Below are 25494 nucleotides of genomic sequence, written 5' to 3'. Positions count from 1 at the left end.
CAACAAGTCCTAATTCCCTCAAGTCAAGGTTAGACACAACACTTACCTCTTTTCGCAATCAAATAATTATTCAACCACGGCCTTTAATTTAAAACTAGCGTCCAAATTAGTCAAATCTAGCCAAATATAGTTCAAATAATTAAAAATAAGCTTTAGAAACTACCTACGAGTGAAATAAATTCAATCTATAATAAATTTGAAAATAGTCAAAAAAAGGTCAACCCTAGGCCCTCTTGGTCAAAACTAGAGATTAGGACCAAACCTAATTACTCATTCACCCCCCGAGCTTGGTTATGTGATTTGTTTCGTAATTCGACCTCAATTTGAGGTCTAAATCTCAATTTTGCAAAATTCATAAATTCTACCCAAACCCCTAATTTCTATCATTAAATTCATGGATTAAAGGTTAAAATCAATGGATGATTATGAAAATAAATCAAAAATCACTAACCAATGAAGTGGGGATGAAATTACTCCTCAAAATTGCCTCTAGGCCGAGTTCTAGCCTTCAAAATGGTGAAAAATGACCAAATCCTAACTTTTAACACTTTAAATATCTGGTTGTCATGTGTTCTTCGCGTTCACGAAGCACCCGACGCATTCCCGATGCACTAGCCAATTGGCCTTCGCATTCGCGAGGTCCTCTTCGCATTCGTGATGACATCCAAATCCACTACTAAAAAGTAAATGGACACGACTGCATGCAGTATAATATATCCAACTATGAGTCGGGATCGAATCCCACAAAGAACAATATGTAGGCGATTAGGCAATGTAAGAGAATTATCGCTTATTATGCTAAGCCAAACACTTAAAAGGTGATTGTAAAAATATCATAACTAAATGTGAACATGTAAATTAACCTAGAAAGTGAGTAAAATGATCAATGGCTACAAGCATGGATACATGGGAAATTACACTCAAGTAATGATCCATTGTATTTCATAATTTTATTCTAGGATCTCGTGGGGTGAGTTTTGTTTAAGGATCATGGTGTTCTGGCAAGGAGAAGTGTCACCTTGAGGGTAATTAGGAAGGAACTCGAAGAAGTAGGACAATTAGATAGTAGGTTGGATCAGCATGGTAATGGGTATGACAGTTCTTTGGGCATTTATGATGTGGTGAGTCTCTATAGGTGTTTCGTGGTAATGCGCTGGGGTTTGGTGACCTACGTGGCTTGGTTGAGGTAGAGAGATTCAATTATGATGGCTTGGTTATGTACAAATGGGTTTCGAAGAGTTCTTAATAGTTTTTACCACGGTTTGGGATGGATAATTCCTACTGCCATGAGGAGCATGTTCCGCATTGTGATTTTTCTCTTAGATGGGGATCAAATGGAAAGTTTCTGACCGATTGAGTATGTATTCTACTGGCGACTCAGAATGGATTATGAGATTCTCGTACTTTTTATATGATGGCATGATGGATGCGAAGTGTGTGTGGGATTAAGATTTGCGTGTGCAAAGTCACGGTTCAGTTTTGGAGGGAAGGTCATGAATTTGGATAGCATGGACAATTTCAGATATTTAAATAAGTGTTATAACTACTTGGTAATTCCTGGAAAGGGTGCACATTTCATAAGGCACACTGTGTGTTGACTTACGGATGCTTCATTGGTATTGCGGTACTCGCCTATTTGACTGACTGTTGATATTCAGATTTTTGCTATATGGCACGGAGGAATTTTAGAAGTATTCCTTGTGGGATGATCGTGTATAAGAGATGTGTTAGACATTCGAGCGGTGGAATTGGGATCAGATATGGTGATTCATGTATTCTATGGACTTGGAGACCAGGAGTTCTCAGAAATATATTGTTTCGTGATTATGGAATGTGAAGATGTGGCCAAAGCTAGCCAGATATTAGTATGTGTTATGGTTCAGTTATTGTGGACTTTCGGAGGGTTATGTATCTATTTATGGGAGACCGGGGTGGATTTGGGGTCCATTGGCAGGCTCAATGAGGATGTGTATTCTACATCGAGTAAGATTGGTTGACTCCGTACTGCTGTTGTTGAGGGATTTGCCATTCGGGTAGAGTTGAGCTTATTTGTGTTCTGAGATGTTCTATGAGTTACACGTCTATGCTACGAGGGGTTGGGATCCGTTGGTTATAGGCCCACATGGTGCGGTCCTATTTGGGCCTTGTGGTGGAATTTGAGCGAGATGGATATTAGGGTGTTGGATGATTGATTGCGCATTTGGTTATGTTCTTTCTAGATTATGGTATTATGTTATTGGTTCCTCCGTGGTTATGGTCATGCACCTTAGGTACTTGATGTCAAATTGCATGTAGTTGTTGATTTTGAGCATGGTGGCTTGAGGTATTTCATATGGGCCGTGTTTGGATGGGGTCACGCATTGCAGCGAAGTTATGTTGAGATACGGTCCTTTGTGTTAGATTCATGTGTTATGGTTCTACGATGTGTGATGGGTTTCTAGCATTGCGTTGTGGTGGTACTTGTTGAGCTTGTGGGACAGTTCTCTCATTGGAGTCATTTTCTACGTTTGAGTGCATTTGAATTATTGCGTATTGGTGCACGGATTGCACGGTTTGTGGCTCTGGGTAGTATTGGTGTGGCATGTTAGTAGAGTAGAATAAGGTTGTCGAATCTAGAAAGGTGCTATCGGAATCAATCGCGGTATATTTGGAAGAATGGTGTCGCTGATCAGCTTAGAAATTAGCGATAGTTCTTGTCGAAGGAGATGGAGCTCTATGACTTGTTGATCTGATGAATGGTTATGAGTTTCTGCATGTTTCTTTTATCATCGACAGTGTGCGAAGGTTTTAGAATGGGGTTTTGTTTGATATAAGGTTTATTACCGGTTTTGGGTTATTTTGAGCAGCTACTGTGATCGAAAATTTTGCTACAAGTATGCGAGTCATGTAGTATGTCATGTGATTACATCTTGGGTTATAGTTATGGCTTGATACAGCTTGTTCAGACTTATACAGTGTGTAGATGCGAGATTCAGGTCTTATAGGAAATTTCAGATGTTGTAAATTGGATTTTAAGGTTTTTAGGCTAAGGTCGAAGTAATGACCTTCAGTTATGTTGTGGGTGACATGGGATCACCCACGGGTATGCGCATGGTAAGGTTACACGGCGATTTGATGGCTTTTGGAGCGACTCTCGGCACGTTCGAGGACGAACGTATGTTTAAGTGAGGAAGGATGTAACGACCCGACCGGTCGTTTTGAGCATTTGCACTTCGCTCGGTATTTTGAGGGCATGAGTAGCTCTGTATGATGTATTTTGACTTGTGTGATTCATCTGTTTTGGTTTTCAGGTTATTCGGAATCGACTTGGAAGAATGAATTTCATTGTTGAAGCTTTAAGTTGAAAGATTTGACCAAGTTCGACTCTTTAGCATTTGACCTCGGATTTGAGTTTTGATGGTTCTGTTAAGCCCGGATGGTGATTATGGACTCCACACATGCCAAGATTTGCATTTGGATATTTCTAGAAGGTTCCAGCACAAAGTGGCAAAAGTTGGAAATCCGAAGGTTTGGAAAGTTCATAACTTTGACCGAGAGTTGACTTTGAGGATATCGGATTCAGATTGTGTTTTCGGGAATTTGAATAGCTTCTTTATGTAATTTGTGAATTGTGTGCAAAATTTGAGTTCATTCCGAGTTGATTTGATATGTTTCGGTGCAAGTTTTGAAAGTTCAAAGTTTATTTAAGTTTGATTTGAGGTGCGATTCGTTGTTTCGATGTTGTTATGCATGATTTGAGGCCTTGAGTAGGTCCGTATTGTGTTTCGGAACTTGTTGGTATATTCGGACGGGGTCCCGAGTGGTTCAGAGGAGTTTCGGACAAGGTTCGGTTCGTTTGGAGTCTTGTGGATGTTGCTGGAATTTTTGTCAACTGGTGTCTTCGCGCATGCACATAAGGGACCGCAGGTGCGTGCTCGCGGAAGCGTGGAGCTGATCGCAGAAGTGACCTGGGGAAAGGCTAGCTGGGGAGGCTTCACAGAAACGACTCGTCATGCGCAGAAGCGCCATCGTAAGAGTGAACCTGGGCATCGCAGAAGAGGCCACTACTGGCCAAGGCTGTCTCGCAAATGCGACTTTGTTTCGCAGAAGCAAAGGTCGCAGGTGCGACCTACTGTCTGCAAATGCGGAAACGCTGGGCAGAATGCTTTAAGTTTGAGGGTTGGCCATTTTTATCACATAGTGTGCTATAGACTTCGGAATGGAGCAATTTTGGAGGCAAATTTCATCACAAGGATTGGCGTAAGTGTTCTACACTCGGTTTTGATTATATTTCGCGAATCTATCTTCATTTTTGGCAATTGGTAGATGAATTTTAAAGAGGAAGTTGGGAGATTTTGTCTAAAATTTAATAAAGCGAAATTTTGAGTTTTGAACATCGATTCGGAGTCGGATTTGAATGAAACTAGTATGGTTGAACTCGTAATTGACTGGGTTGTCAAATTTTGTGAGTTTTACCAGGTTTTGAGGTGCGGGCCCGGGGTTTGACTTTTGAGTTAATTTTGGGCTTTTGATTAAGGATTCGACCTTTATCATCTGGAATTGTTTTCTTAGGCATTGTTTGATGTATTTGAGTTGCTTTTGGCTAGTTTCAAGCCACTCGGAAGCCGGTATACATGAGATGGAATTTTTGGAGTATCGTTTGACTTGCTCGGTGTTGGATTTGGCTTTTTCGAGGTAAGTAAAACCGCTAAACTTGGTGCTGAGGGTATGATCCCCTGAATATACGTGATATGTGTTTGGTGTTGAGGTGACGCACATGCTAGGTGACGGGCGTGTGAGCGTGCACCGTGTGAATTATGACTTGGTTGTTTTTATGGTACTATGTAGTTACCAAATCTTGTTTTATCCATGAGATTTCTATGTGTTAGAGTAATTGAGTTGTGATCCATGTTAGAAACCATGTTTAGGATATATGCTTATTCTGTTGGGACCCACTGAGGTCATATCTGTTGTGGAGTTATTTGCTTAAATTGCAATGACATACTCAGTCATACTCATTCCTTTGTATATCATATCTCAGTCTCTGTTGCTATTTATTGATACATTATATCATCATTTTAGGGCTGTTTAGCATGAGTGTTGTGAGTCAGAGAGACTGGAGAGATTGATGACTGAGTGAGGCCGAGGGCATGTTGTGAGTAATATCTATGGGATCGGGTTGCACGCCGCAGCAGACTTTATTGATTCATGCCAGGATTTGGCTTATTATAGTGCTTGGGATGGAAGGAGCCCCTCTAGAGTGTGCACACCCACAGTGGGCGCAATTGCTAGCAATCATTTGCATTGGGCTGGATCTGCCCTGGTTCATTTGCATTGGGTGCGATCTTCCCCGATTTATTTGTATTTAGATTCATTTGCATTGAGCTAGATCCACCCTGGTTTATTTGCATCTTGGGCTGGATCTGCCTTGGTTTATTTGCATATGGGTTGGATTTGCCCTGTACAGTATTGAGTGTGCTGCGTATCGAACATGATGAGTGAGAATACTGGACAAAGAGATTGAGTACTCTGAGAGTGTGAGTACATAAGTTCATCATTGAGATGCATTGTATTTGACATGCGTACTTGAGATACATGCACAGAGATGCATTTCCTTCTACTACCCGACTTTGGTGACATTCTTGATTTCACCTGTATATTGACATGTAGGCATAGAGATATGTTTTCCTCATGCTATCTAAAAATGAAACATCTTATTTATTGTTGAAAGGTTTTTAGGAAAAATCACAGTTTTCAAACTTATTCATATGTTTTGGTGTTTCCGGTGAAAGATTTGGGATTTAATGTTATACCTGAAAAGCATGTCTATCATTCCGTAACTGTGAACAAGTTGAACATCTTACCTCTGAGTTATTTTCATGTCCATTTTATTATTATTGTTATGACTGTTGCTCGTTATTGGAGTTGGACTCTAACCCTTTGTCCGAACTCGTTATTACTTTCAACCTAATGTTAGGTTTGTTACTTATTGAGTGCGTGGAGTCGGTTGTACTCATACTACACTTCTACACTTTGCGTGCAGATGTTGGATGTTGATGTTGCTGCGTACAGAGTGAGCTGGATCGGAAGATGTACCCGTATTCTAGTTATGGCTATCACTAGTCCTTGATAGCATTAGATTCGAATTCTGTTCAGTTATATTTCAAACAGATGTTATAATTATTTCAATTCAGTTTTTGTAAAGAAATCTAAATCTTAGACGCTCATGATTTGTACTACCAGTCTTTGGAAAATTCTTGTATGAAAGCAGTTGTATTATCATTTCTTTTCTTAATAAATCTCATTAAATTGGATAGTTGTTAATTGGCTTACCTGACAGGTTGGGTGTCACACCCCATGTTTTTGTACGTAAAAGTACGTCATAAATAAAATGATGAGAGCTAGGAAATGAGATGTTACATCCCGAGTTTTTGTACGTTAAAGTTTCGTCGTAAGTTAATCGACGTAAGCTCGGAAATTAGATTATATTGGGATTATAAGTATTTTGCAACTTCAAACAAGTGATGAGTAAATTCGTAAAGGTGAGAGGGTAAGCAAATCGAAGAAAATGAATTTCGTCGAAGTTTGGTATTTTGAGATAAAATAAGGCCCAAGCTAAACTACCTGGTGTTCATCTGGGGTTTCAAGAAGCCCAGCAAATGTCGATTTCTTTCACTTCCAAACATGATTTTGGCACATAATTTGTACTCAAAACTTCTAAATTAGTGCAAATCATGATTAAGTGACTTGATTAAACCAGATTTTACGGCACTTAGCAACCAAAATTCTTTCGGACAATTTATTGAACACATGACAAGCACAAAGTGTTTTGAAAAACTAAATGGGTAATCAGAGTTCCCCAGTTATTTTCAATATTAACATCACACACAAATACACTTTCAACCAATTTCCCTCACTCCTAAAACTAACATGAATCGAGAGGGGAAAGCGGGACTGTGAGGGTTCATTCATGCAAAATCAGAAATGAATAAGAAGAAGAAAATAGAAATAGAGAAGAAAGAGAGGAAGAGTATACTTGGTTGCCTTATGTGAGAGCAATAGAATGCGAGAGAAATGGAGATGTATAGTAGTAGTTGTGTGAGAGATAGAGGATTTAGAGTTTTAGGGAAGATGTTTTTGAATTTTACCTGTTGAAGAACATATTGCATCTAAACAATTACCGGACGAGTCGCAGATGTGGAAACCTGACCGCTTCTGCGAGGGCGCTTTTGCATTTTTTTTGTAGCGCTTCTGCGATAAGTCCGCATCTGCAGTCAAATTAGCGCTTCTGCGAGGTCGCATCTGCGAGAAAAGTTCCACAGATGTGGTTGCACCAGATGACTGATGCACAGACTGGGCAACCACTGTTTTGGTTCACTCCAACACCTCAAACTTCTCAATTCAACTCCAAAAAATCTGAAACTTTGCATATTAGTCAAAAACAATATAATAAACTATTCTAAAAAAGAAAATTTCAAAAACGACTTCAAAATTTGAAACGACGGGTTGCCTCCCATCAAGCGCTGCATTTAGTGTCGTGGCACGACAATTACCAACTTTACCACTTTTCTCTCCACTTGGAGGATATAAATTGGGCACCTAACTTGGAATCAAGCTTGTGACCATGAGCGGCGGGGGTGGTAAGTAGATGAAAAAGCCAAATGCCATTTGCATGATTTTGCATTTCTTGGCTTTCATGTGAGGAATGTCATTTTGCCTTCTTAAATTTTCAAATTGCATGGCTCTTATTTTTCTTCTTTGCACTTCCATATGGATTCACACGGTTCAATTCTCATATCAGCATGAAATTTTAAAATTGAAAAATGCTTGGAATGTGACATCAAGCCTTCAAATTGCAATTCTTTCCGGATTTTGACATCCTTTTTATCCCCCGAACTAGAGTCAATTTCAACCATCTTTTCAATTACACCGATTTACTCTAATTCCATATTTTTCTTGGCATCACCAACAAGCATGGAGTCGGCTGGCGGATGTTCAATTCTTGATTCCTCAAAAATAAAGCTCTCTTTCTTCCTCGAAGTTGGACTCTTCTTGACCTTTTTTCACACTCTCAAATTGGTAGGCATAATGAGCCTCAGCCAATGATTTCATTTGATTTTCCAAAGTGCGGATAGTCTCATCATTTCAATTTAGTGTTTCTCTTAAGTCCTCGAGTGCCAAGTTTTGCTTCTCCTCATTTTCAAGAATGACATCCAACATGAGCATTAACCTCTCATTTGAGCATTTGAGAGTTCTTCTTGATTTGGATTAAGTGTCAAAGAAGGACTTTTGGCTTCAACCTCTAAGGAAGGTTCTTGGCTATCATTCACTTCCGAGACTTTTTGGACCTCTAAAGCTTCAAGCATTTCTCCCATTTGTGAGTTCAACCTTTCAAGCGCCAAATCATTAGGAGACTATTTTCCAAAAGCTCCTCCAAGGATTTTTGCTCTTTGTTTCCTCATTAAGTAGGCATTCCTTCCTGAGCTTGAACTCTCTATTTTTACTATGCTAAATTTACTCTACTTCCACATTCCTATAATTGTCATCACAAAAAGTAGAATCATCATAGCGGGTGTTTAGGGAAGGGAAGGACAAATAAGTACAATTAGCGCAATGGCCATTTTGACCACCACACTTATCATATATAGTCCACTCATAGGTTTGAGATTGTGCGCACAATCCGTCCTCGGGAGAATTTAAATAATTTTGCCAAGAGTGTGGTCCTCCACAATAAGGACAAGGGTCATCAAATTATGAACAACTACTATCCGAAAAATTTTCATTATGCGATGCCATTTTTCAAAACTAAGGAAATATACAAGAAAAATAAACAAGAAAACAAATAAGAACATAAAAAAGATAAGAAAATAATTACACAAATATTCATAAGTTTGAACCAAAGCACGTACGCTTACTTCTCAAACAACCTAAGTGCGCCAAATTGTTCCCCGGCAACGGCACCAATTTTGATGACGTTCAAATCCACTACTAAAAAGTAAACGGATATGGTCAAATGCAATATAATATACCCAACTATGAATCGGGATCCAATCCCACAAAGAACAATATGTAGGCGATTAGGCAATGTAAGAGAATTATCGCTTATTATGCTAAGTCAAACACTTAAAAGGTGATTGTAAAAATATCATAACTAAATGCGAAAATGTAAACTAACCCAGAAAGTGAGTAAAATGATCAATGGCTACAAGCATGGATACACGGGGAATTACACTCAAGTAACGATCCAATGAATTTTACGATTTTACAAATATGAGCGAGTTTATGTTAATTAGCCTCGAATATTAATCCTTTATTAGCTTCTTCCGAAGACTAACAAGACTTCCTAATTGAATTATCCCAAAAACAATTAAGAGATTAAGTGCATCCCATATGGCTACAAGTAGTTCAATCCTATCCCTAGGTAGCATCTATAAAGTGAGGGTTAACGCTTCAAGTCCTTATTAATTAATCTTTCCCAACCCAAATTACCTTTTTCAAGATTAATTCGAAGTTAATGGACGAGTCCTAGGGTTAGCTAATCCCTTTGGAAATATTAAATAATAAGAATAATTAAAGAAACAATAACTCACTTCAATATTTTCGGAAAATCATTCAATACATAAGCACAACAAGATATTTAACCCAAACTTTAAATATAAATATTTCCATAAACAACAATCAAGTGTTGGAATCCTACTTAGATATTCAATATACAGCAAGAAAATTAAGAAATGAGAAAAAACAAGGGTAAGAAAGTCTCAACCAAAAGCTTCAAATCTTCAAGTCCCAAGTGTGTGTGCAAGAATCCTAGCTTGAATACTTGTTTCTCTTAGTCAAGAGACTAAAAATATGCCAAAGACATGTTTCCAATATCCTAGGTCGCGTATTTGTGGGTTTGGAATGGAGAATGAGAAATGTCTAAGTTGTTAAAGTTTGAAGCCCGTTGCCCTCATCTGCGAAAGGACCATCGCAGGTGTGTCTCCGCATATGCGGAATTATGCACGCAGATATGATGGTGAGTAGACAGTTAAATCTCCGCAGAAGCGGATCATGGGGTGCAGAAGCACATACGCAGGTGCAGTCCTTTTGTGCAGAAGCTCCTCCGCAGATGCGGATGACCTAACACAGATGCGATCCTAGCAAAAATTTGGTAATTCTGCAGATGCGGCCTTCTACTCACAAATGCGAGTTCGTATAAGCAAAAAGTGTTCCGCATATGCGAGATCACTGAAGGAATTTTGCCCATCTTTAACTCTTTTTTTGCTCAATTCCACTTCAATTGACTTCAACTCTCTTCATGACATCAGTTACCTAAAAATCTAGCAATACACACCATAAACATCTAGAAACACGAACCAGACATCAAAACGCATGAAATTCAATAGAAAACTCAAGAACCTCTAGAATCACAACCAAGCGTCTGAATCCTATCAAACCAACACTAAATTTTGCAGACAAGTTTCAAATATCAAAACGAACCTATACCAAGTCCCAAAACCAAAATTTGAACCCAATAGCCATAAAGTCAACCTATGGTCAAATCTAGAAAATTTTCAAACATTCAAATTGCTAACTTTCGGCAAAACAAGTCAAATCAACCTAGGGTCCTCCGAATTCAATTTTGGGCATATGCCCACGTGTAAAATCATAATACGAAACTACTGGAATCGTTAAAATACCGATCCAAGGTTGTTTTCCCAAAATGTTGACCGTAGTCAACTCAAGTTGTTTTTTAAAGCCAAAAATTATATTTTCTTCAAAATTTTACATAAAAACCTTAAGAGATAAAAACACAGACCACGCACGCAATTCAAGATTCACCAAATAAAGCTAGTGGAGGTCTCGAAAACTAAAAATAAGGGCTAGCACTCAAAATGACCTATCGGGTTGTCACATAGTGCTACGTCAGCTAATAAGGTGAAACTAATTACACTTGAAAATAGTTCAACGGGGTTAATAGGATTCCCCCCTAAAGTATAAGTGTGTAGTAGCAAACCCGAGACAAGTTCAGGGGATTTTTTAATGTATTTCCCCTTTAAAAAAATACTAGAACTAATGTATTTGCCTTTAAAAGTCAATTTTAATATTGTTTTCTGATTAAAAAAAAAGGATTAAGTAGGCGTTTAAGCATAAAAATTATGATTTTTGAAAAATGTAGTAGTTGAAGTTAAGTTAAAAAATAATATTTGAAATTTGAAATTATGTTTAAACATGTATTTTAATGTGAAAAAATATTGTAGTTTTGTGAGTGGGAAAATTTTTTTCTCGAAAAAACTTAAAAGAGTGGTCAAGTTTTTGAAAATTTCACTTTTGAAGAATCACTTTACAAATTTTCGCGGACAAATATGATTTTGAAAAAAATTCTAGAAAAAAACTTAAATTTCACTTCAATTTTTTTTCATTCGGTATCAAGTACTTCACTTTATGTGCGAAAAGATAGAATGGGCATATTAGCAACAGCTGAAAAAAGTGCCTTCACAAATGGACAAAAACTCTCACCACGTCATGCACTCTTTTCTGACTCTACGGATATGGCCATACGGCTAACTCATACTGACGTAGTACACTACGCTATGCTATTATACTCATTTTATTCTGCACCTTTTTTGTTTTGTTACTGAATTATTAAGGTTTCGGTTCAGGAGGAACCCATATATGGACAAACTACAGTTTCCAAATAGCATCATTATATCACCAAAGTGTCACATATTTGGCCATTCCATTAGTCCTTGTTGTGCCAATCCTAGGGTTTCAAATGGGTCTCTGAACAACACAATATTTTTGCATTGCATTAGTCTGCTTAGTTCTAGAAGTACAACTTGTGTTCATCGTTTAATCAGGTTCATTTGACTCTAAAGTTTTAATCTTTTTGTTGTCCCATTTGGTTAAATTTGATTAAGGATTGGTTAAAGAAGAGTTTGTGTAATGATTATTGAATCTTTAATTCACTTTACTTTATTGGGTGTTTTGATTTTTTCTTGATTGACTGGAAGTTGAAATCTTTGGAATGCATTTCTTAGAAAGTTGAGAACTTTATTTCCCGGTCATTTGATAATACAACCCTTTGAGTTTCTGTGCTTCACTTTTGGGTCTGATCAAAGTGGTAGAATTTTCTTGAATTTCATTGCTTCAGTATTATTGAGTTGTTGAGCTGATAATTGGATGGATATTTTCTTTACTCCAGTATTCCAATTGAGTTCTTGAATCTTATGATTGGACTGAAAATTTGCTTTCGATGTACTGGTCTTGATCAACCATGAAAGGCATGTTTTTTGATAAGTCCTAAATCTATTCTTTTGCGTGCAGAGCGAAGACCGTTAATAAGAGGTCTACTGGTGTAAGTTTTGTTGTGTCGAAAATGGCTAGAATAGATGGTAGAACTTCAATGTCAGATGCCAGAACGGGGAACATGATTTTCGAACCTATTTTGGAGGAAGGAGTCTTTCGTTTTGATTGCTCTGCAGATGATAGAAATGCAGCATTTCCGAGTTTTTCCTTTGTTGATCCCAAAGTTAGGGAGACACCGATAATGTCTATCCATAAAGTTCCATCACATATTCCTACTTTTGAATGTATCATGGGACAACAAGTTGTTAACGTTGAGGTAACACTTTCAGGTCCTGGTGGCTTATTCCATTTCCTCTCCGTTTCACTAATGAAAAAGGTCTGAATATGTCATTGATTGAGATGTTTCGACTTCAATTAAGCTTCCACCAGGTACCTCATTCTATGGAACAGGGGAGGTTAGTGGTCAGCTTGAAAGAACCGGAAAAAGGGTGAGTTTCACATACAATTTTGTTGAACAAGATATACTCTAAAGGCTTTTCTAGTTTTAGCTAAGTCTCTTTCTTCATATTTTACGAATTCTAGGCAACATATAAAAAGCATTTAAAAGGAATTATTCTTATGGAGGACAAACTATCCAGAAACAAAGACCAGTCAAAAGCTATTTCCAAGAAGAGGCGTAGATAGAACACTGCCAATCTGATCTCATGACATATCAATAAAAACCTGTTTCTTGAACCTATAGCCTTGCACCATGAAAGCTAAGAGTAGCAGCGGTCCTGAGCATATTTATTAGGGACAATGGTATTGAAAGTTACATTTCGACCAAGCCTATCATGCAACAGCATACCATACATACTGCAGATCTTGGTAGAGCTTCACTTGCTTAATACTTTACACAATCCCTGGATTAATTGGAAAAGAAGTTCAAGTTCTGTGGTACTAACACATTATAAGTGAAGTAGTGAACTACAGGAAAGAGCCTAACTGTGAACAATCAACAGTGGTCAGTTTGCTAATGACCACTGTTGATTAATTAATCCAATCCCTGGATTAATTGGAAAAGAAGTTCAAGTTCTGTGGTACTAACACATTATAAGTGAAGTAGTGAACTACAGGAAAGAGCCTAACTGTGAACAATCAACAGTGGTCAGTTTGCTAATGACTAATCTGTCTTTTTGATTTTGGAACATTTGATGAAACAGAAATTGAATAAAATGCATATATTTGATATCAATTGGTGCTTTTCCAAATTAAAGAACCAAGCGTAAGGTCTTGGTCCCTTTGATGATGGGAATAAAACACAATAAGAAAGACCTATGCAGAAAACTTGACTTTCCAAGAGCAAATCACAAGATGAAGGTGGTTAACAGATTTATTACACTTGCAAATTTAATTTTATTATTTTCAGATTTTTACATGGAATACTGATGCATGGGGTTATGGTCCTGGAACTACCTCCTTGTATCAATCACACCCGTGGGTGCTAGCTGTTCTTCCTAGTGGAGAGACACTTGGAGTTCTGGCAGATACAACACATCGCTGTGAGGTACTAGCTTACTCTACTTTCTACACCCATGCAAGCGCTAGCATGTGTTTTCTGTATGTCTGTTTGTGTATGTATCAATGCGCATATTCTATACTAAGCTACAATTATGTGTCACTGAATGATTATTGTCGTTTGAGCAGATTGACTTGCGACAAGAATCCAGTATAAGGTTTATCAGTCAACAATCCTATCCTGTCATCACATTTGGCCCATTTGCTTCACCAATTGATGTTCTCGTATCATTCTCTCATGCAATCGGTAATTCCCTGCAGTATTATTCTTCATTTTCTCATAAATATACAAGCTTATCTTTAAATTGATTTTTCTATCACTGAGTAGAAAGTAGTGGCCAGGAAAGGAATCTTTCACTTCGGTTCTTATGATCTTCATTGGACCTTGTAACTAAGTATAGAAAGTCCTACTCACCGAGGCCCAGGCATCAACCTAAATATGTTTATTTTGTCTTTTAATAAATAGATATGTCCGGATTATCTGCTCGGCACCTAAATGGCTAAATGCATCAGCTTTTGGAATTTGATACACGTATTATTGTGGATGAAATTAAGAATCTACAGCGAAATCAATCGAAGATGAATGTTAAAATTGTGAGAATGACCCCATTGTCGAATCACATTTACCAGTTACTAATTGTTCTAGGTAGGTTTGTGGAGAAATTTGAATTTACGAGACCTTGCCTTTGCTGTTGGGCAGCATACAATTGAGTAGATGGCATGAATATTTGAACATTTTGCAAACAAATTACAAAAAGATGAAGATTGATGCCTATTTTCTGCCTTACATCTCTATCATCAGCCATGTGTTGGTACACGTATAAAGCAATTGAATCCAGTTTGACACAGTTGTTTAAATGGTTTCTGATGCATCTTATGTGAACCTACAATTTTTCGTTCTGCTGCTGCTTTTTCCATATCTCCGAGTGTGCCATTTTCTTTAGATAATAACTTACTGCATTTGTTTAAATGAGTTTTGATGCATTTCATATAATGGGATGTTTCTGTGAGCCGATTACCTTCGTTCTGCTCCTTCTTACATATCTGAGTGTGTGTCATTTCTTGTGGAAGATTAAGCTCAAAATATAGACTCTTATAATTTGATAAATCTTTAACCTATTCCTCCCCCCAATCTGTTCCCAGATTTCATTTCCCCATTTGTTATATTTACTTTGTTTGAAGTATTAGTCACAGCAATTTGAACTCAGGAACGGTGTTTATGCCTCCAAAGTGGGCCTTGGGTTATCACCAATGCCGATGGAGCTATGTGCCTGATGCTCGTGTTCGAGAGGTATGGTCACTTCATTATGTGAAATAGTCTCTTACTCTCCTCATGGTGTTTGTTTTGCAAGTTGTCTCTTGATTCTGGCTGCCTGAATGCAATTTACCTTATTTATTTTTCTTTTCTCTTCCTCTGCCACCAACTGTTGCCATTTTCTTATCCTGTTCTTTGTCCCTCCATTTATGTGCATTTGATTGATTCTGCCCGTTTACTGGGCTGGGGGTAGGGGAGAACCTCAGATATGAGAACTACTCGGCTAGGGGACAATATGAGCTCTAATTTTGTCCTTACTTTGCAATGCTTGTCCGGTTTCATTGGTCTGTTTTTGTCCTCCACTTACATTAATCTTTTGTATTTGTCTTCCTCATACTAAAGTCTGATAGGTATATATCTGGCTTTTGAATCTTGTATTTCATTGCGTCTGAATACTTCATGCAGATTGCAAGGACCTTCAGGGAGAAGAAAATTCCTTGTGATGTCATATGGATGGACATTGACTACATGGACGGTTTTCGATGTTTCACATTTGCAAAGGTACTCCGTCTCTCTCTCTCTGTCTCTCTCTCTTTCTATATATATATTTGATTCTACAGGCAATTAGTCCAAGTCAATGATATATGTAAGACAATGATCAATTTCTTTTATCCCCTGCTAATTAACATTAATGTTTTCATGACCAGGCATTAAATTATATGCAGTTAAACTGAGAAGAATGCTTGTTAATATTTCCTATGTATATGAAATAGGGAAATTCTTGTCTCCCACTGATGTATTTCATTTGGTTTCTGTTCATGAAATTCCTATCTATACAAAAAGGAATAATGCATGAAGCAGGTAACGGGGAAGGAATTCTGTATCTTCTCCTTGAAACTCTGTAAAGAGAATTGTGTTCTCTTCTGTTACCTTAACTTTATATTCGTGTTTCGAGCTACTTAAAGTTGTAAACTGAATCATATATCCAATTTTCCAGTTATCTGGATAGCTTTACATATTTGAGTATTTAACTTAGTTGTGAAGTTTACAGTTGGATGCTTCTCTCCCCTTCTCCTTCTTTGACCTTTTGTTCAACATCAATATTCACAAATAGGCATTAATTATGAATTTTATAGTGCTCTTATCAAAAATGATTTTTAGAAGGTGTTTGATGTATGGAAGTGCTTGGTTTTGGTATCTGATCTTAGACACAGGCTCTGCTTCTTTGGCATTGTTAGATAGTTATGTAATTAGTATGTAATTAGTTGGAGTCCCACATTGAATAGGAGTAGGATATATATTATGTATAGTTATAAATATGACTCATTGTATTTCAATTAACATCAATAATATATTTTTCTCCCGTGCTTTCTCACATTGTATCAGAGCTAACGTGAGAGATTCATCGCCGTGCAAAAATACCAGCGACTCAGGGAAGAAGAAATCAGTTAACCGGAAAATTTTCCGGTGACCGCAGGTCTGTCCGGTTTAAAAGTTCTTTTTTGTCTGTGTTGTGCAAAAACTAACACCACCACGAGGTAGATCACCCTCCGGAGACCAACCTCGAAAAATGTCTCCGCCAGAATACTTGTCACGTGCCCTCACGCGCCGCTGACAGTGAATTTTTCACCGACATCTCCGACCCATGCGCCGGCGCGTGGAGACTGTTCCGGCCACTTTTTGGCCCAACTTCTTCAGGACAGCTTTCTGGGGAGGTGATTCCGAGCCTGTCCATACAATTTTCTTTCTAATCCGACAACCTTGGAATGTTTCGGCGAGCTACAGTGTTTTCTGGCGTGAACAGTGTTTCCCCAGCTATTTCTTCAGTTTTCCCGTAGGAGTTATTGATTTCCACTATTTCAAGTGAAGAACTTGATTTCCAACTCCATCTAACTAAGAGGAAAAAAAAAGGTCTCTATCTTAACTTGTTCCGACTTGGCATTCCAAGGTTAATCATACGACTTTTAGTCAAGAATTTGAGCAATTGGTTGTAGCGAAATGGGATCCAATACTATGAATAGTTGGATGGTTTCTCTACCGGATTATATTGAGTTCCTTTAGTACAAAGCATGTGAACATGCATCTTCAAAGATAGCTTCCGTTGTTCAAACAGGTAATAGCGTGACTTGTGTCCCTCAATCTTCATCATCCGATTCTTGGGTCACTGATTAAGGTGCATCTGATCATATTTCTGGTAACAAATCTCGTTTCACTATTATTTCATATTCTCAATCTCTTCTAACAGTTTCAATGGCCAACGAGTCTCAAACCATGGCAACTGGAATAGGTCAAGCAAGTCCACTTCATTCCTTACCTTTAGATTCAGTTCTTTATGTTCCCGAAAGTCCTTTTAATCTCATAGCCGTTAGTCGCTTAGCCAAATCACTTAAATGCTCTGTTTTATTTCTTGATGACCTTGTTTTTATACATGAACGCAGTACGAGGCGGATCATTGGTACTGGACGTGAGTCAAATGGACTTTATTACCTTATCCTTGCTAAATCACATGGACTCACATCTTGTCTTCCTTCAACAGCTTGTCATGTTACTGATTCACCAGATTTATTACATAAACGGTTGGGACATCCTAGTTTATCAAAACTTCATGTCCACTTTAGAGTGTGAGTCATGTCAGTTCAGTAAGCATACTCGCTCCCTTTTCCTCGGCGTCCTGATAATCGAGCAGTCACCTTTCACTTTAGTCCACTCAGATGTTTGGGGTCCTAGTCGAGCCAGTTCTACCTTGGGATTCCGCTACTTTGTCAGTTTCATTGATGATTATTCCAGGTGCACTCAGTGTTATCAAAGGCGAAAAACGCAAAAAAACTCTAAGGTCTGTTAGGGCTTTAAGCGCAAAGCGCAAATAAAGTGTGGGTTTTAATGAAGAAAGGCGCAAATGGAGAAAAACTACAAATATGTATGTGTAGTCCAAGACTAATATCTACAAGCATGAATACCTAATATATGAACAAAGAAGTTGAAGAAAATTTACGATAAGGTGAAATATCAAACGGTCTTCCGGATTACGCTCGTTAGCAAGGAAAAGTATGCCTTAGAGCCTTGATGACAACACTTAAGCGCCCATTAAGCGAGGCGAAGCGCTCAACATGTTTTGAGCCACGCTTCAGGGCTTAAGCGCGCCTTTGATACACTGGGTGCACTTGGATATTCTTGATGAAAATTCGATCTGAGTTGTTTTCTATTTTCAGACTTTCCACACTGAAATCCAAAATCAATTTGGGGTTTCTATCCGCACATTTCGTAGTTATAATACCCCAGAGTATTTGTCTTCTCCATTTCAGCAGTTTATGAACTCTCATGGGATCATTCATCAAACATCTTGTCCATACACATCTCAACAAAATGTGGTAGCGAAAAGGAAGAATAGACATCTCATTGAGACTGCTCGTACCTTACTAATACAATCTCATGTTCTGTTGCATTTTTGGGGGATGCAGTTCTCACATCTTGTTGTCTTATTAATCGTATGCCATCCTCAGTTATCCAGAATCAAGTTCCATTCTCTGTGTTGTTTCCTCACTCACCCTTGTTCTCTCTTCCACCTCGTGTTTTTGAGAGCACATGTTTTGTTCATAACCTTACTCTAGGAAAAGATAAGTTAGCTCCCCGTGCTCTTAAGTGTGTATTTTTAGGTTACTCGAAAACGCAAAAGGGGTATCGATACTACTCACCTGACCTGCAGCAGTGCCTTATGTTTACTAATGTTACCTTCTTTGAATCTCAGCCATACTTCACAGGACCAGGTGATCACTTAGACATTTCTGAGGTGCTACCAGCTCCATCTTTTGGAGATTTAGTCACTATTTCCCCTTCATCTTCCTCCACGACTCCATCACCTACAACTCTAACTCTAACTCCAGTTTCGTCACCTATAGCTCCTCCTACATCCTCAACCACAGAAGTCTTACCCATACCAACCATTAAGGAATCAAGTGTTGCTCTTCCTGTATCTCCAGCCACAGGAACACCTCTCTTGACTTATCGTCGTCGTTCACGCCCAGCATCAGGCCCAGCTGATTCACGTCCGACACCTGACCCTGCTTCTACTGCGGGCTTGTCTCCTCATAGTCCACCACTTGCACTTCGGAAAGGTATACAATCCACACTTAATCTTAATTCCCATTATGTCGGTTTAAGTTATCATCGTTTGTCATCACCCGTTATGCGTTTGTATTAGGGATGCGCATAATTTGGTAAATACTGAATTACCGTACCGAAACCGAAAATTTTGGTATTTGATATTCGATATTTTGGTATTTGGTTTAAATTTTTAAAATAATTTGGTATTAGGTATGGTATTTGGTATTTTAAAAAATAATACCGAAATACCGATACCGTACCGAAATATATAATAAGTTTAACAATACACATATTATTGATTATAACATACTAAGTTACACAATACTTTTCTTTGGTATGCATGTTGAGGCTGACAGTAAAGCCCATATACCTTTTTAGGAAATTGGATGAACAAGCTGCAGATTTTGACTCTTTGCCTCTAGGATGCCAAGCATATTAACGTAATACTTTTATGGTTTTAGGATGTTTCTTCTCGTATATTGAATTTCATTTGTTGGATTAGTCCTTGTTGTATTCTTTAACTTCAACAATTAGCTGTAAGCAAGTAACAAGACATTTTCAATGATTAAATTTATTTCTTTATGTACCTTTTTTCTCTCTATAGGTTGATACTTGTTGGTATTGGACAAACTTTTTGGCAATAATCACGTGAGTTTAGAATATTTTCATTTTTATATTTGTGAGTACTTTAATTAAGAATATTAGAGTATATGGCTTTATGCACTAGTTAATATTGAAACCAGTTAAACCGAAGTTACCGCCGAAACCGAAAGGAGAAAAGCCAAACCATATCAAATATAATTAGGTACGATATTGGTATAGCATTTTAAGAAATCGAATACCGAAAATACCGAACCGAAATGTCTAAATACCGTACCATACCGACCGACAAACACCCCTAGTTTGTATTATCTTTGTCCTCTATTTCCATCCCTAAGTTTACAGGTGAAACATTGTTTCATTCAGGATGGCGATAGGCTATGATTGACGACATGTCTACTTTACATACGAGTGGTACTTGGGAGCTTGTTCCTCTTCCTTCAGGTAAATCTACTGTTGGTCGTCGTTGGGTGTATGCAGTCAAAGTTGGCCCAGATGACCAGGTTGATCGACTTAAGGCTCGTCTTGTTGCCGAAGGGTATACTCAGATATTTGAGCTCGATTATAGTGATACTTTCTCTCCCGTTGCTAAAATAGCACCAGACCGCCTCTTTTTATCCATGGTTGTTGTTCAACATTGGCCTCTCTATCAGTTAGACATTAAGAATACTTTTCTTCACGGTGACCTTAGGATGAAGTTTATATGAAGCAACCACCTGGTTTTGTTGCTCAGGGGGAATTTAGTGGCCTTGTATGTCGGTTGCGTCGGTCACTCTATGGTCTAAAGCAGTCTCCTCGAGCCTGGTTTGGTAAATTCAGCACAGTTATTCAGGAGTTTGGCATGACTCGTAGAGCTTATCACTCTTTGTTTTATCGGCATTCTGCTTCAAATCTCTGTATTTATCTGATGGTTTATGTTGACGATATTGTTATTACCGGCAATGATCAGGATGGTATTACTTAGTTGAATCAACATCTCTTTCGACACTTTTAGACTAAGGATCTCGGCAGATTAAAATATTTTCTGGGTATTGAGGTCACTCAGGCTAGCTCAGGTATTGTGATCTTACAACGAAAGTATGTCTTAACATTCTTGAAGAGACAGGAATGACAGGCTGTAGACCTGTTGACACTCCTATAGATCTGAATTCTAAACTTCTACCAGGACAAGGAGAGTCGCTTAGCAAACCTGTAAGATATATGCGGTTGGTTGGTAAATTAAATTACCTTACAGTGACTAGACCTGACATATCCTTTTCTGTGAGTGTTGTGAGTCAGTTTATGGATTCTCCCTGTGATAGTCATTTGGAATGCGGACATCCGCATTCTTCGATATATAAAATCAGTTCCAGGCAAATGACTATTGTTTGAGGATCGAGGCCATGAGCAGATCGTTGGATACTCAGATGTTGATTGGGCAGGATCACCTTCTGATCGACGTTCTACGTCTGGATATTGTGGTTTAGTAGGAGGTAATTTGGTGTCTTGGAAAAGCAAGAAACAGAATGTCGTTGCTCGGTCTAGTGTAGAAGCAGAATATCGAGCAATGGGTGTGGCAACATGCGAGCTAGTTTGGATCAAACCGTTGCTCAAGGAGTTGAAATTTGGTGAGATCAGCCAGATGGAACTTGTGTGTGATAATCAAGCTACCCTTCATATTGCATCGTGTTCCATGAGAGAACTAAACACATTGAGATTGACTGTCACTTTGTCAGAGAAAAGATACTCTCAGGAGATATTTGTGATAACTCGCCATGTCATCATGCCACGTAGGCGCCATTTGGCATATATTAATGCCATGTGGAAGTTTAAATAGGAGGAAGACTTGCATTTGTGAGAAGATTCTACAGAAGTATGGACATTTCCTTTGGAAGATCCTAGATGTTTATGGATTTGCTAGGAAAGTCCTTAGAATCTTCTAGGCTTGTAGAGAGTTCTAGAGAAAGTCCTTATCTTGTAAATATTAAGGACTTATGTAACAATTAATATTTACATACCAGCCCCTAGGAGACTAATATATAAAAGGGGGCCATTCATTTGTATTTCATCAAGCAAACAATTCAAGTTTTCTCTAATACAAAGTTTCCTTTAACAATTCTCTTGTGTCCTTTCTAACATTCTCTTAGCGATCTTGAGTGTAGTAAGGCTGACTTGGCATACCAAGAACGTGAGAAAATTGTCAAGTGCCGCACGTGTACTTAGTTAACGACTAAGGACGTGACAACGTGGTATCAGAGCAAAGGTTGCAACTAAGGGAATGACGAACGACGGAGAAATTAACGCTGCCAACACCCAAGCCAACATCATCCAGGATGCTGCTGGCAAGAGTGGCCGTAACAAAAAGAGAAATGCCACCAATAAGGGCCAGGAGGTGCCACCCGAGGTTGTGTCAAACGAAGGGCTTACATCCCAAGAACCATCTGTCACTGAAGCGAGCGAGGATGAAGTGGAGGTCCTGCCCGAGGATGTCTCGCTCGGTAAAGAGTGGGTGATGAAGATGAACGCGGGGATGGATGCCGTGGAGATCTTTGGCCAACGCTTGGGGAAGGTGGAAGGCACCCTTAGCGTTCTTGAGGGGCACGCTCTTGAAGAGATTGAGAGCATCCGAAATGACTTGGAGGGACGTACACAGACCGAGATGGAACTAAGGCAAACTATCACTGCCTTAGAGTGCAGACTCATGGAGGCTTTGAGTACTATCGATGCTATGAAGGCAAAGATAGAATCACTCGAGGAGCATGTTAATGCTGGCGTGACCGAGGCAGCCAGCAATGTTGTGGTGACGAAGGAGGCCAAGATCGAGGCTCCCAAACCCCCGGTGTTCAAAGGTGTTCGTGATGCGCAAGAAGTGGAAAACTTCCTTTGACACTTGGAGAACTACTTCAAGCACGGCAAAGTGAAGGACGACGAGGCCATGATCAACACTGCAGTGTTGTACCTCTCAGAGACTGCCATGCTATGGTGGAGAAGGAAGATATCCGACGTGGATAAAGGTCTATGTACTATTAGCATGTGGGATCAGTTCAAAGCCGAGTTCAAGCGACAGTTCTTTCCAAACAATGTCTTGTACGAGGCAAGGCGCAAGCTTTGGGAGTTGAAGCAAACAGGGAGCATACGTGTCTATGTCAAGGAGTTCACTACCCTTATGCTTCAAATCCCCAATCTGACCAATGATAACTTGTATCACTTCATGGACGGGTTGCAAAATTGGGCTAAGCAGGAGTTACAATGCCAGCAAGTCGCAAATATAGACCAAGCCATAGTGGAGGCCGAATCATTGATGGATTTTAGGCATGACAAGCACGACAAAGGGAAAGTCACAGAATCAAAGTTTAACAATGTCAAAGGTGGGGAGACCGTGGCAAAGGCAAGGAGATACAACACCAATACTACAAGACTCAAGATTCCAAAAAGTTGAGTAGCCGTCAGGGCTACGCCGAGAAGAATGGATGTTACATATACGGAGGGCCGCACAGCTTCAGGAATTGTCCCGACCTAAAGAGCCTTAGCGCCATGGTCCGTGAACGGAAGGAGCAGCAGCAAGAAGAGAGTTCGGGAACCGCACAGTTAGGTATGATCGGATTATCCGGTGCTGTCACAAAGCAATCTATCCAACCTACCGAGAATGGCAACCAGTACGTGGATCTCACCATCAACAACAAGCCTGCTCGTGCAATGGTGGATACTGGAGCAACTCATAATTTCGTGACTGAGGCTGCCGCAAAAAGACTAAAATTGAAACTTGCTCCAACCAACTCCCGCGTCAAGACCGTGAATGCCGAGGTATAAAATGCTCGTGGGGTAGCTAATGAAGTTGGTGTCAAATTGGGAACTTGGAAAAGCATGATAAACTTTACTGTAACCGCTATGGATATCTTTGACATCATATTGGGACAAGAGTTATTTAGACACTGTCATACTTTGATCGATCCCTACCTCCAACATCTCTTGGTTATGGAGCGAGAAAGAGCTTGCATGGTACCTACAGTGTCTATGCCACACGGACAGAGCCAAGCACAACTCTCAGTCTCAGCTATGCAGGTTGTCAAGGGGATTAAGAAGGGGGAGCCGACGTTCGTGGCAACCATCGCAAGTTTGGAGGAAGACAAGAGTTTTCAAGAGACACTACCACCTTGCATAGAGAAGTTGCTTGAGGAAAACAAAGATGTCATGCCCGAATTATATTGATCCAATCGGTCGTTTTGAGAATTTGCATTCCGTTCAGCTATTTGAACTCTTGAGTAGCTTCGTATGATGTATTATGACTTGTGTAAATTGTCGATTTTGGTTTTCAAGTGATTCAAGATTGATTTGGAGAAATGATTCTCAATTAGGAAGTTTTAAGTTGGAAGAGTTGACTAAGTTTGACTTTTTGTATATTTGACCCCGGATCAGAGTTTTGACGGTTCCGTTAGGTCCGGATGGTAATTTTGGACTTGGGCGTATGCTCGGATTTTGCATTTGGATGTTTCGAGAAGGTTTCGGCACTATTTGACGCCGCCCGAGCTAGAGGAGCTTAGGAAACAATTGAAAGAGTTGCTAGATGCTGGTCATATTCGCCCATCAAAGGCACCTTTCGGCGCACCAATATTGTTCCAGAAGAAGAAGGATGGATCACTACGCTTGTGCATAGACTACCGAGCACTTAATAAGGTCACAGTGAAGAATAAGTACCCGATCCCGCTCATTGCTGACTTATTCGATAGACTTGGGCAAGCCAAGTATTTTACAAAGGTGGATCTTCGCAAGGGCTACTACTAGGTTCGCATTGCAGAGGGGGATGAGCCAAAAACAACATGTGTGACGAGATATGGAGCCTTTGAGTGGTTGGTGATGCCTTTCGGCTTAACCAATGCACCTGCCACATTTTGCACCCTTATGAATAAGATTTTTCATCCCTACCTTGATCAGTTCGTGGTAGTCTACCTAGACGACATAGTCATCTACAACAACACCTTGGAAGAGCACATGAAGCACTTTAGGAAGGTTTTCCAAGTCTTGCGGGAGAACGAGCTATACATCAAGAGAGAGAAATGCGAGTTTGCACAATCAAAGGTGCACTTCTTAGGCCATGTTATTAGCAATGGCGAGCTACGCATAAACGAGGCTAAGGTACGTGCTATCCAGGAGTGGGAGGCACCTATAAAGGTAACTGAGTTGAGATCCTTCCTTAGCCTTGTTAACTACTATCGTCGGTTCATCTATGGCTACTCAGCAAAGGCCGCACCATTGACTGAGATGCTAAAGAAGAACAAGCCATGGGTTTGGACAGAGCATTGTCAAAGGGCGTTTGAAGACCTCAAGGCAGCTGTAACAGAGGAGCCAGTCTTTGCATTACCTGACTTTGCCAAGACATTTGAGGTACATACCGATGCCTCGGATTTTGCCATTGGAGGTGTCTTGATGCAGGATAAACATCCCATGGCATTTGAGAGCCGCAAGTTAAATGAGACGGAGCGGCGTTACACGGTGCAAGAGAAGGAGATGACCGCCATTGTGCATTGCCTTCGTACATGGCGACATTATTTGCTCGGGTCGAGGTTCGTGGTCAAGACCTACAATGTAGGTACTAGCTACTTTCAGTCGCAGAAGAAGCTCACACCAAAACAGGCTATGTGGAAGGATTTCTTGGCCGAATTTGATTTTGCGCTGGAGTATAAGCCAGGCAAAGGTAACATTGTAGCCGATGCCTTGAGCCGGAAGGCCGAGCTTGC

The 25494-nt window shown here is 39.4% G+C and overlaps 1 protein-coding gene across 2 annotated transcripts in view; it reads left to right on the top strand.

Annotated features, from left to right (window-relative positions):
• Positions 1 to 11464: 11464 nt before the first annotated feature.
• Positions 11465 to 25494, top strand: part of LOC104119907 (uncharacterized) — a 41879-nt gene continuing 27849 nt past the window's right edge. Inside the window, exons 1-7 of one of the 2 annotated variants that reach the window (XM_070182407.1) lie at positions 11465 to 11537; positions 12286 to 12583; positions 12687 to 12755; positions 13676 to 13813; positions 13954 to 14071; positions 15033 to 15115; positions 15545 to 15640. In XM_070182407.1, the coding sequence (XP_070038508.1) occupies positions 12338 to 12583; positions 12687 to 12755; positions 13676 to 13813; positions 13954 to 14071; positions 15033 to 15115; positions 15545 to 15640 (750 nt within the window). In that variant the 5' untranslated portion in view covers positions 11465 to 11537; positions 12286 to 12337. The other variant, XM_070182406.1, reaches the window with a different exon arrangement.

This window comes from Nicotiana tomentosiformis, chromosome 8, assembly GCF_000390325.3.
Source record: "Nicotiana tomentosiformis chromosome 8, ASM39032v3, whole genome shotgun sequence".
NCBI classification, from domain to species: domain Eukaryota; kingdom Viridiplantae; phylum Streptophyta; class Magnoliopsida; order Solanales; family Solanaceae; genus Nicotiana; species Nicotiana tomentosiformis.
The sequence above is the reverse complement of the archived record's forward strand: the minus strand, read 5'-3'. Positions and strand labels throughout refer to the sequence as shown.